Source organism: Lissotriton helveticus, chromosome 5_1, assembly GCF_964261635.1.
Source record: "Lissotriton helveticus chromosome 5_1, aLisHel1.1, whole genome shotgun sequence".
In the NCBI taxonomy this organism is placed as follows: domain Eukaryota; kingdom Metazoa; phylum Chordata; class Amphibia; order Caudata; family Salamandridae; genus Lissotriton; species Lissotriton helveticus.
The window spans coordinates 774,921,502-774,933,772 of NC_136065.1; the positions used below are offsets into that span (position 1 = coordinate 774,921,502).

A 12,271-nucleotide genomic window follows, 5' to 3' on the forward strand; every position below is an offset into this window, starting at 1 on the left:
TGCATTAGATTGCTCGTGAGTGTATGGTTTGGATGAGTGCTCAGTTGGAATGAGTGGGGCTGAGCAGCAGGATGCTGTTCCCAGTGGGCCTGTACCATCTTACCTGTAACTGAATAAACCTACATAATCTACACTACTGGCTACTGGACTGATTACTTACAAGGACCTAACTACATTTACAAAAGTTTAGAATTGTAACTCATGAAAAGACCATGTTGCATCTCACATCACACACAACGAAGTCAACACCCGGACACTAATTATCAAAAGTCATAATTTATATTTTTGAGAAGAACAGACCATTCCAGAAAATTCTCACCAAGTTACCAACAATAAAAAAGAAAACGAACACTAAACACACCACATTCAAAACCTGATGTCGTATCCTGTTGGTCTCGTGAAGTCTGCATACATTTTGGTAAGCCAGCAAAATGGAAAAGCGAAGTTGAAGTTTTATCTAAACATTCTGCAACTTGAATTATCATGGTATTATTTTCGCTGTTTAGCAGTATCTTCGTTTTAAAAATAGAAATAAATTATTTAAATTCAGGAGATACACATTTACATTTCTTTGCTATTTTGGGGCCCTTGGCCTGTGCCCTTCCATACCTCTGTAGCCATACTCTGAGGTTATTGCATCAAAGCTGCAATACTGAGAACTGAGGAGGACAGGGCTAGTTGGACCCTGCACAGGACAGTAGAAAGCACCAAATGTGGATATACAGTATTTACTGCGCATAGTCCCTTCTTTTGTAATCTTTTAACACTTCGTACAAATAACAAATATACTGATGAAAAATCAAATTTGAAAGTGATGTAAACAGTCTCCAATCTGCTGGTAAAGTCTTAAGCCATGGCATGCCCTTCTAAATCTGGCATTAATATCCATAAACATGAAGTTAGAAGTCATTGGCTATTGGGATTTGCGACTGACTGCCAGCATGGGAGGTGACAAGTCCTGCTGTCACATACTGTGTGCTTTTCCTCATTTTTGAAGAGACTGTCATGATGGCTTGGCCTTGCTTGGCCTAGCCTCTTGAACAGCTAGACCAGCGAGGCCACCTCTAGTCATAGCTCTGTGATCTCAAGCGGGCTCTCCATGATGGCGTCTCTCGTCTTGTGCAGGGGGGTTGACTTTGCTGACTCTGTGCGGGCATTTCTGTCACTGTAGAGGCCGCCATCTGCACTGAGTGTCTCCAGCGAACGGCCCAGAATTTTTTGGTCATCCTCTGGCAGGCTGTTCAGGTCAGATGTCAAGAGGGTGCCAGTGCTGCCGTGGACAATGTGAATACCATCTGGCCCCTTGAGCTCAACTGGTTGCTTGTGCCTGAAGTGGAGGCTTCCCTGGCTGGGGCTCTGTTCGTCATCTTCATCCAAATCATTTTGGATTAACTGCAAAAGAGAAATACAGATAAGATATAAAGCCAGGATGTGAGCGTGTATCTTATCCTAGTTGTTGGTGGGCTTCAAAACCACTTAGAAGAAAGGCTGTTTGTCTTTCCATGACCTCACACATACAAACACCTTTAAGAAAATAATAATGTTGCCATTGTGAATGTGTTTCAGAAACACCATTTTACAATGAAGCGTAGCAAGGATTCACTTGTCTTAATGCAATCACGAAAATGCTGCCCTTCCAGTTAGTAAATGACAGTCATATCTGGGGTGTAGTCGCCCCCTTTCACCCCTGACTTCTGTGCTGCTGCACAAGCTGCACTAAGAATAGCCACGCCCAGATTTTACTAGGAACTACAAAATACTTCTCCGTGGTAGCAGGGGACAACATATGTGCTTTGTGGTGGGTTAAGTGTAGTAGGTGGGTAATGCACTCTGGTATCAACCCTTTAAAGGACCCAAAAGACCTTGATTAAAGGGAAGAGTCTGTAACTGCGGACTGTATAGGAATGAAGCTGTCTTGTATGGAGGTGCAGTCTGAGGGCTAAAATATTCTTATTTCACCACTATAAACCTCAAACGTGCTCAAACAATAGCAAAAAAACTGGATAAAACACTTGACCGTTAACTCAACAAAACAGTGCCATTTGCAGTTTGTTCTGAAGCATGCCAAGCCTCTGAAGCAAAAAGGTACCGTGAGTATAATCTAAACAAATAATTTGTAAGGACATGTATCTTCAAACGTCTATATATCGCCTTTTTTGGATTTTGTTCTTAACAACAATAGCATATATTTTAGTGTTTAGTAAAACATTTGCATCTCTGTAGATGCAAGTACAAATAATATATATGTTTAATTTGGAGAAGTCAGTTACAGCCAAGGCTACAACACTATGGTATCCAGATGATATTGTTAATACTAATATCACAATCAAAATATTCTCAACAATAATCTATGTACCCAAAAATTCATTCTTGACACCGCCTCTGGAAAAATGGTAGACATTTAGCAGCATATTTTAGAAGTTTAGAGAGAAAAATTTAAGTTGATACCCAAGCCATTGAAATGGCTTTCATCCACTTCTGGGTTTTCAGCACCACAGCATGCTGGGACAAAAGGGCCATACTTATCATGAAAACGCAAAGTAGTTGCAGCTTGCTTAGCGCTGTTGGCTGAATAGTACTGTCTAAAGGATATCCTCTTGCCATGGGCGCAATTCACAGCTATGCCCCCAGAAGTTACCCAAGTATCAGGATTTTCCCTTATTCAATTTAGTGTTTCAATGAAAAACCTGTCCGGTCTTCTCTATGAGCTCAACATCACAGTACATCATCGCTTGTACGACATCACGCTGTACATATGACATACATCTTGTTGTATGTAGTACAAACTGGTATGATGCAATGTCATGTACTAACAGACGGCATCTCACGACTCAAGCAGAACCACCACAAACATAGGGCTTCATTTACAAAAAATGACACAGTCAAGCCAATTTGTTGCACCAAGCTGCATTATTTTCAAAGTTCAGGGAGGTGTTGCATTAACTATAATACGACGCATCCACGTGCTTTCCCCCTGGGCTGATGCACAATTGGCTGCCATGCACCAGCGCAGGCCCCCTTGCGTCATGTTGCAAGGGTGCCTGCCTTGCAGGGATGATTGTTTGGTGCGAAAGGGACACCTTCCTGAACAAAAAAATTAAATTATGGCATTTTCCTCTTCGGTGTGTCTGTTGCACACACAGAAAGAGGAAAAAACGAGGAGAAAATAAAAGTATTTCTCCTCGTAGCACCACTCCCATGCCTCCCCTCGGGAGGCATAGGATTCTGACACATTCCCAGCTTTACAAAACTTTGTAAATCTGGGAATGTGTCAGGTTCCATGGATGTTGCAAGGGAACACCCACAGCAACACCCATGGAATGCCCCTTTCCCACAAAGTAATGCTTGAAAGGCGGCCGTATTTATGAGGTCATGAAATGTCACGCAGGATGACTTTATGTGGCCTTGCAAATATGGGCAGCCCAAAAAGTGACGTATCAGCAGCGCAATGGCCTAGTAAATGAGGCCCATAGAGTCCTATATTATTCCCCTAAAACTCAAACTTGATCAGCTATAACTGTAATTTTCTACTTTTTAAGAACATCATTATATCATCCATAATCGTCCATTGCAAATCCTGAAGTTTCAATCCCTAATCACACTGTTGTTCTTCACCCTGTAGGAAAGTGGGTTTCTGTTGCTGTAACCCCCCACTTTTTGCCAGACTACTGAGGCACTTTTACTTGAAATGTCCTGGGTCCCTGCCAAACTTACCCAATTGGCATCTCTGTCCACAGGTCAGCCCCTGGTAAATGGTACCACAGGTACCCAGCACACTGTGACCAGGGAATACCTCAAGGGCTGCAGCACTTAGAGGCCCTGTACCATTACACTTACACACTGCACTTGCAGGCTGCGTGTTTTGGTGCAGAACAAAGTGAAGAGTCCACATGGCACACATATCTGTGTGCCATGCCTCCAACCCACTGCCCTGGCATGGGTCCGTCATCCCTCTAGCTGAGTGCACTATACCAGTGGTGAGGGTACAGGTGCATGAGCCCTGTACCCCTACAGTGTCGAAGTCCATTCTTAGACATTGTAAGTGCAGTGCTGCCATTAAGAGTATATGGTGCTGGGAGTTTGTCATTACGAACTCCACAGCACCATAATGGCTACATTGAAAACTGAGAAGTTTGGTATCAAACCTCTCAGCACATTAAACCCACACTGATGCCAGTGTGGGATTTAATGACAAATTCACACAGAGGGCATCTTAGAGATTCCCCCTGAAACAACCCCACCTCTAGTGTCCAGGCACAGTGGCTGCTTTCAGCTGCCACCACAAAACATGTTTCTGGACCACTGGGTCGGGAGTCTGCTACTCTCTGGGGCCTGAAACAATGCACATCCTGTGACGAGGTGCCAAGCCTCCTCACCCAGAATGGACAGCGTTCAGAAGGGGAAGCTTGAAAGGCTTGCCTGCCTTTGTGAGCTTCCCCAGGCCACTTGCTGCTTTCAGCAACTGATCACCATTGGTTTTGACCCCCACTTTGGGCTAGAGAACCGGCGGGAAAAACAAGTGAGGAAGAGAGGTGTGCCCACCCCGGCCAACTCCACCCCTCAGGTGGGGGAGGCGAGGTGAAGCACAACTCTCAGTCCACACCATCTTGAAGATGAGGGGACTCCGCCAACCAGGGACAGGCTCATGCCCTCCTTCCACTGGAGGGTAGCATAATAGGGGGTGTACCCACCCCAGGGAAGGGACTCATTGGTCCCTGCCTTTTCCCTACCTGTAACACCCCTAATTAGGGGCAACCCTGGATCTTGCTTCCTCAGACTTGAACCTGCAACAAGAAAAGAAGAAGAAGGACCAAACAGCCGTGCCAAAGCTAACAAGAGGAAGATGCCCACTGACTGTTCCCCAGCCCTACCGCCTGTCTCGACCTCGAACCTGCTCCTGCGAAATCCCGGTGTGTCCTTCAGGCAGCAACCTCGAAAACCCTGGAGCACCTGCCTGCCTTGAAGCACAAAGACTTTGTCTCCCGTGAACACCGGATTTGTTCATCTGCAACCTCTGGCTCCAGCCGGACACTGCGAATCTGCCCCACTCTGCACCCGCTGTCCACGACCCGAGCTCGAGTGGGCAAACACCACGAAGAGGTTACCCTGGCGATCCTGACCCAAGATCCAGCAACCCCTGACCTGCCTCAAGCCTCCAGCCGATGTCTGCAGCTTAAATACAGAAGGCCCCCCTAACCGCGACCTGCAGCTGGTAAGAAGATCTGACCTCAAAAGCCATCCCTGCACCTGATGCCCCACGGCCCTGTGTACCCAAACCGACAGTGCCTAACCCACCCCTAAGTTCCCAACTTACCTCTCGAAGTGGTGGTCACACCCAGGAGACCTTCGTCCCCAAGCCTGCAGTGTCTTCCCAAACCTGAGGTTCTCCATTAAAACCAACAAGGCGCCCAACGTCGAAACAGCTCCCTGCACCAGGCAGCCCTAGTGCTGCTGTGGGTGCACCTTTGGTGCTAATTTGTTTCCCCATTTGCCCTGAGCTAAAGTCCAGGACCTTTACTCCCACAACCCATTGGCCTATTTGCCCGCAGCCACCAACCGGAGGCCCCCTATTCCCCTTTGGATAACACTGGGACTCAGCACTCTGCACCCAGCTGCCATAGTGCTGTTGAGGGTGTAACTAGAGTGCATCCTTGACCCCGGGGGAACCCTTGTTCTAACCTCAGAAGCTCACTCCAAAGACTTATTACTTACCTGCTAACAGTTAGCTTCATTTCTCTCCATAGGAATCCATTTACTGTTTTTCTCTGAAAAATGTTCTACGGTGGAGTTAATTTGTATGAAAACCAGAAAAATAACAATTGTGCAAAACTGATTTTACTTACATTTTCTCTAGGAAATGTCCCAGTGTGATATCTAGGCAAAGTGATCTAAAAAGTAATCTCAAAAGTAACGTAAAAGTAACTCACCTGTAATTTTCATTGCAAAGTCGGTACAAAGTATATGTAAAGCATTTCACAGTATTGCATTACCAAGTAATTCAAACTGTAACCATTCCAAAGTACACTTACAATTGCATTTCAAACTGTATATTTACTGCAAAGTATTTATCAACTTACCTGTGCCAGGCTTGCTAGGTTCGAAAAAATAAAATAACTAAAAGAATATTTGTATTCAAAAACAATTGGTCTGAAGTTCTGTCTTTGAGTGTGTGAATTAATTTGCTGACTGAGTGTGTACAACAAATGCTTAACACTGTCCTCTGATACTGTCTTACTGCTCGACCACTCTAACACAAATAGAGAGTAAAGTTCCCTCTAACTTTACCTCTGCCTACCTTTGGTGTTCCACTGGACTCTGTGCACACTATTCCTCACTTTGGTATAGTATATACAGAGCCAGCTTCCTACACACCCAATTCTTTTTATTGATCTACACCAAGTTTACATGAGAAGGGAGTGTCAGAGCAGCCATTCTATGTTCCTTTGTACATAGTACTTTGCAAGCACTGAAGGTCTCTGGAAATACCTCCAGGACTGTTCTATGTCTAGTCTACTTACACCCACACCACTACCACTGAAAATCACACTCCATGCATTAACGTGACTCTTTACTGTCCACATCTAGGAGCACATATCCTAGAAGAAAAGCTCTACCCACTATGAGGAACAAGACACACTAGAAGCAAGCCAATTTTCAGCAAAGAGACGGATACCTGCCGAAATGGCAGACTTTGACACATTTTTCTCTACAGGAATTAAGAAACAAAGGGGCATGTTTACAAGCCCCTATCGTGACCACAGCATCACTTTTCAGGATGTTGTAGTGGCGAGAGGGATTTTGCTTTATTCATAGGCAGCGTTAAGCCACTTAACATGGCTTAACGCCGCCTTATGAATAAGGCCCCCTTTGACATTACACTTAGCAGTGTTAGAGGTGCTGCGGTGGGCGTTCCACCAAAACACCAATTGATTTTGATGCTGCCCTAGACTTACAAGGGCAGCGTAATTGTGGGGCAGCTCCAAAATTAAGAGCAGAGAAAACCTGGTCTTAAACAGGCAAAACGAGGAGAAATTTTTCATTTTTCCTAGTTTTTGCCGTTTCCATGTGTGCTGCGTGGCGCAGCACACATAGAAACAGCAAAAGGCCATTGATTGTTTATATGTAGGAAGGTGACCCTTCCTGCACATAAACAATCATTAAAAAATGTCATTTTTCAACTTCGATGTGTGCTGCATTAAGCAGCACACATAGAAGTTACAAAACGTCATGTAAAGATTGTTTATGTGTAGGAAGGGAGACATTCCTGCACATAAACAGTCTTTCCCTAAACGCAGACACCATGCGTTTGCCCTAGACTGCTAAATTTAGCGCTAGTGCAGGGGGAAATGCAAGGCTGCAGCACCATATTGTTGTAAATATGGTGCAGCTCTCCGTTTCAGAAGTGGCGGAGCATGTCGTTAAGCCAAGGAGGCTAACTCCGCGCTCCTCCACTTCGTAGTAAATATGCCCCAATGAATACTAAATTTTTGAGAACTGCACTTGCCCAAAGCTCAACTTGATCTGCTTCCAGATCTGGGATTACTGAAACCTAGTCTACCGTCTTGGTGTTCTTTCCACAAACAAGTTTCCCCCATTGCCTCGTCAAATTACAAATATTTGTCCTTGGTTTCCTGATGCAAAAATGTACAGAGCTACAACCCACTTGAGCCTCGTCTGGGGTTAAGGAAAACATCATAAGTACAAACCATACTTATAGCGCAAACATCTAGGGTGCCTTTCTAAGCGTATCTGATAATTTGTCATTGATTAAAGAAGAATGTCATTTTTTTAAAGGAATATGAATATACATTGGCCTACATTTTTAATATTGATCCGTATCACCTGTCCAATGTACATTTATCCATTAAGTTATCATTTGTTTAACGGTTAGGGTAAGAAGACAGTTTTTTACATTATATATGATATGCCAGTGATAACCTGCATTCAAATAGTATGTTACCCAAGCAACCACACCAAAAATTAACTTAATTACCCCACAGCACACACAAGAAATCTCACCGGACACATCAAGCGACTGCGTGCAATACTTGAATTGACATGCAAAATGGGTTGCTAGGCCTTTCTGACCTACATATTGCTGTAAACACCATGCAAATAGTTTATCACACTGCAAACTCTGCACACACGCTACCTCCGTAACTGAGGATTGGTCCCCTGTGCTTGTGGTGGCTTTATGCACCATCCGTTGGGCTAACAGTTTTTTCAGCCTCATATAATCGTCCAACACCACCTTCAATAGGGAGCCCTGGAGCATGGAGGTCCAAGAAAGTGGTCATTGTTAACCATACAGCTCATCTTAACAATTCAACACTGTAGATCTCATTGCCAGTCCCACAAACCAAGTATTACTGTGAAACCTATTCCTGGAATAGCATCTCGTTAAAATGCATGACGTTCTTTTGCTACATGGGTAGATGTGGATCTCATGGTTAGTTTCCCAGTCAACGCTGTAGGTATTCTACCAAGCTTGTACTACCAAGACTCATCCACAAGACATATCCAAGGGACTGTGTGCTACTAATGTTAAAAGTGGTTGTGTTAATAATCCAAATGTCTGTTTTCATTTGCTGTCCCGAAGGATATACCGAAAGTTCAGCCTTCTGTGTGAATGCAGCACATTCACCAGCGTTCACATAGTATCTGTTAAAACTGTATTCAAATAACTTCCCCTATATGAATGTTTTATTGTGTACACAAATGGCCTTGTCTGTAAAGTCCCTGGTGAGCATTTACTTAATCTGTTGTACCACGTTGACAAGAGCGTCTGGGAGTTGATAACTATAATAACAATGGCTGGAACTGAGATGCTGATTTTAACTAAACCAAATTTTTGTTGAAAGTGGAGTGTTATTAAGGAGCCAAATTTGTCGAGAGTGGATCATACTGTTGGGGAACATCTTCTGCACAACCTAAAGTACTCAAATTCTATATCATCACATTTGTTCTGTCTGCTGTTAGTGGATGTTCTTAGCTATCAAATCAGTGTTTGAACTAAATATAGTGAGACATGGAAACTAGTTAGCTAGTTACTCCGCTTAAACAGACTTCAATAGTACATCAATTTTGCTTTAAAAATATCACCCTCAAGCTCTTTTAGTGACGAATTTACAGTCTGGGTCAAATTCATCAACGCTTTGCATTTGTTAACCTCTTCGATGCTGATGACGGAACCGCTCCGTCATCAGCCGGGTTGGCGCTGTGCTGATGACGGAGCGGTTCCGTCATGACCCGCCCGACGCGCCTGCGTGGCGCTGACTTCGTGCCTGCGTGGCGCGTTCTATTGAGCGGGTGGGGCCATGACGGAACCGCTCCGTCATCAGCACAGCTCACCCGAGGCTGGTGACGGAGCGGTTCAGTCACCAGCGTGTGAGCGCCGCGCCCCCCCCCCCCGCCCCATAAGCGCTGCGGCGGAATAGCCGCTGCAGCGAAGGTGTTAACACCACAAAAGTGATACAAATGAGTGCAAAGCGTCAATTTTGGTATTTACTTTCCAGCAAAAAACATGTTAAAGTATGCCCAAAGTGGTGCAAAGTAGCACTTTGCTGCATCAAGGGGGCATTCTATTGGTTGTAGATGGAGAATTCCCATGCAATCACCCATGAATTTGGATGCAAATCCCCATCTAGTAACATTGGTAAGCAGGAATTTGAGCCACAAATGCATTCCTCCTTTATGTGAGCGCAACAATAGTTAAACATTTCTTTTCACAAAGCATTTCTAGCTTTGCAAGTGTACTGTGCAGAACACTTACAAAGTTATAGAATAATTAAACTATGGTAAAGCATAGTATTTTATATGACATCTGTCTCTTTCCAGTACAAAACCTACCCTTGAGATCACACACACACATCTTTCGCTCTGGTGCAACGAGGTGTGCATTGGCGCAAAGCAGCCTAAAGTGCCCCAGATCATGGAGAAAGAATAACAGCACCACATCTTACTAGTTATAGCTCTGTTCTGCTTCCCACCTTTCATGCAATGCATAATAAATATCTGGGAGATGTGGGAGATTCAGGGGCCACTCATGACAATCTGCAGGCAGGCCCCATCCTTTTGTGTTCTGCCACTGCCATTAAGCCCATGCATTCCATTTAGTGGGCAGGGATATTCACCAGTTTCTCACCTTAATGGGTCCTTCCCGCATAATCTGACCCAGCTTGGCTATATTGTCATACTCCTGAATGGCTGCACGGAGGTAGCGGTCATCTTCTGGTTTGCCGGACGATACAGCAGGCTCTCTCCCAAAAGTACCCTGTAATTCCAAAACCGTGAGTTATACAAATGACTGCTGGAATATGCAAAATCGACAGTGGCCTTTTTATCCTTCACCTTTTACAATGCAGCTCCCAAAATATGACTATCAATTTACTCCGTGCTTAACTCACTGCCACACTCGTGCCTTCCTTTGCTTTGATATTAATAACAGTGTGAATTCTAGCCCTCTGCTCTCTTAAAGGCTTTAGACCTAGGGTGGCGGGAGGGAGGGCATAGTTCCAGGAGGACCAGATCCATGCACTATTTTGAGGATTGCCGCTATTTAAATGGAATCCTTTGAGATACATTTTATCTAAATATATTTTTTGCTGACATCCTGAAATTCTGGAATGGTTCTTTGTCCCTTTTAGGTCAACACTGGCTACACCTGCTTTAGCGAGAAATCTCACCCTTGGAGTTTAGTTCATCATGGTCATGCGTTCTACTTTATTGTCCTGATATGTAAACAAATGGAGTCTGGTGAGGAGCAATACTTGACTGTTATTATACTTCATCCTAGAGATAGTTCCATAACACTAACAGCATTTCACCAATCAAGCAGAACGAAACTAGGTCACCATCACATGCACAAGGCAGCACACATGGAAACAGCAAAAACAAGGAGAAATAAAGCATTTCGCCTCACTTCGCCTGTTTGAGACCATGTTTTCCCTGTTCTTAATTTTGGCACTGCCTCCTATTTACACTGCCCATGTAAATAGGGGGCAGCATCAAAATCAATGGGTGTTGCTGTGGAATGCCCACCGCAACAACCAATGCCCTCCCCTTTCACGCTAAGTACAGCGTGACCTTATTTACAAGGCAGAGTTAAGTGGCTTAACACTGCCTGGTAAATAAGGCAAGCCCCCTATCTCCATCACAACCTCACTGATAGGGGTGGCGATAGTAGCTTTTAAATATGCCCCTGAGTGTCTTGGCAGAATCAGCTGCAAAAACTGCCACAATAAGTGCCATTTTTTGCGCCATATCGGATCAGATTCCAAGTTCTATGTAAAGGAGGACAACATGTAAAATCGGTCTTTGTGACTATTGCTTAACATATATAGTCCCCTTACTGTGCTGTTTTGTCTCGCAGTCTCCTCTGGAGAAATACTGGCGGAAGCTAATCGCTTGTACAAAACACTAGACCTGAGAGCACATCGAATAGAATCTGTTATGTATGCTTGGTGTAACACAGTTTATACGAGCTTTTACACTTGGCACAGCATTCGAAATGAGACCGAAAAGATCTACTGCAATAAAATGATGAGGATTTCTTTACCTCATTAGAAAAGGCCCAGTGTGAGTACGGAGCGGGGCTAGGTCAATGTTAACAAAATTTAGACTGAAATGGACTGCATTTAACACATGGGGTTCCGACACTCAAACCTCATCATTGCTGCAAACTCTTGCAGATATGTCGACAGCAAAGCCAGGCAGTGATATAATAGCTAAACTCTATTTGACTACTAAAACAGCAGTCACAAATGGCACAAGCAGTGAAAAGAAAATGTAAATCGTAGGAGTGATATACCTGATCGTGAAAAGAGAAAGCACAGTTGCTACTGTGCCTGGCCACCAACAATGCATGATTAAAATGGATCCACATGGATTTATGGCAGAGAAACATAGTTTAATTTGAGCCGGTGCTTGCCGGTGTTCAGCACCAATACTTGAGTCTCAACACTAGTACTTTTGGCTGTCCACCACATTGCGGCTAGGCTTGGGCGTGAAATTCCGCTCTGCTTGCGGAGTTTTTCCCACTCTGTGCAGCACGTGAAGTTTCTAAAAACTTTTTCCCTTGCTTGCCAAAGTTTAGTTGGCGGACGAGGAAAATCGTACTCCAGGCCACCTCCTGGCGAGATTTTGCAACGTGTTGAGGAAGCTGCCGCTCCAGTAGAACATCTACTTGAGTGGCAGAAAGAAGCAGCGCCCTCTTGTGCTGCGCATTGGGCCATTAACGCTGATTTTCCAGCACAGGACAAACTGCCAGCAC

The 12,271-nt window shown here is 44.4% G+C and overlaps 1 protein-coding gene across 1 annotated transcript in view; it reads right to left on the minus strand.

Moving 5' to 3' along the window:
- Positions 1-277: 277 nt before the first annotated feature.
- The window catches only part of CDH23 (cadherin related 23), a 1,152,220-nt gene continuing 1,140,226 nt past the window's right edge, over positions 278-12,271 (minus strand). Inside the window, exons 42-43 of the mRNA XM_078641088.1 lie at positions 10,145-10,273; positions 278-1,392 (exon numbers count right to left, since the gene is read on the minus strand). Of these exons, the coding sequence (XP_078497214.1) occupies positions 1,069-1,392; positions 10,145-10,273 (453 nt within the window). The 3' untranslated portion in view covers positions 278-1,068. The remainder of the gene's footprint in view (positions 1,393-10,144; positions 10,274-12,271) is intronic.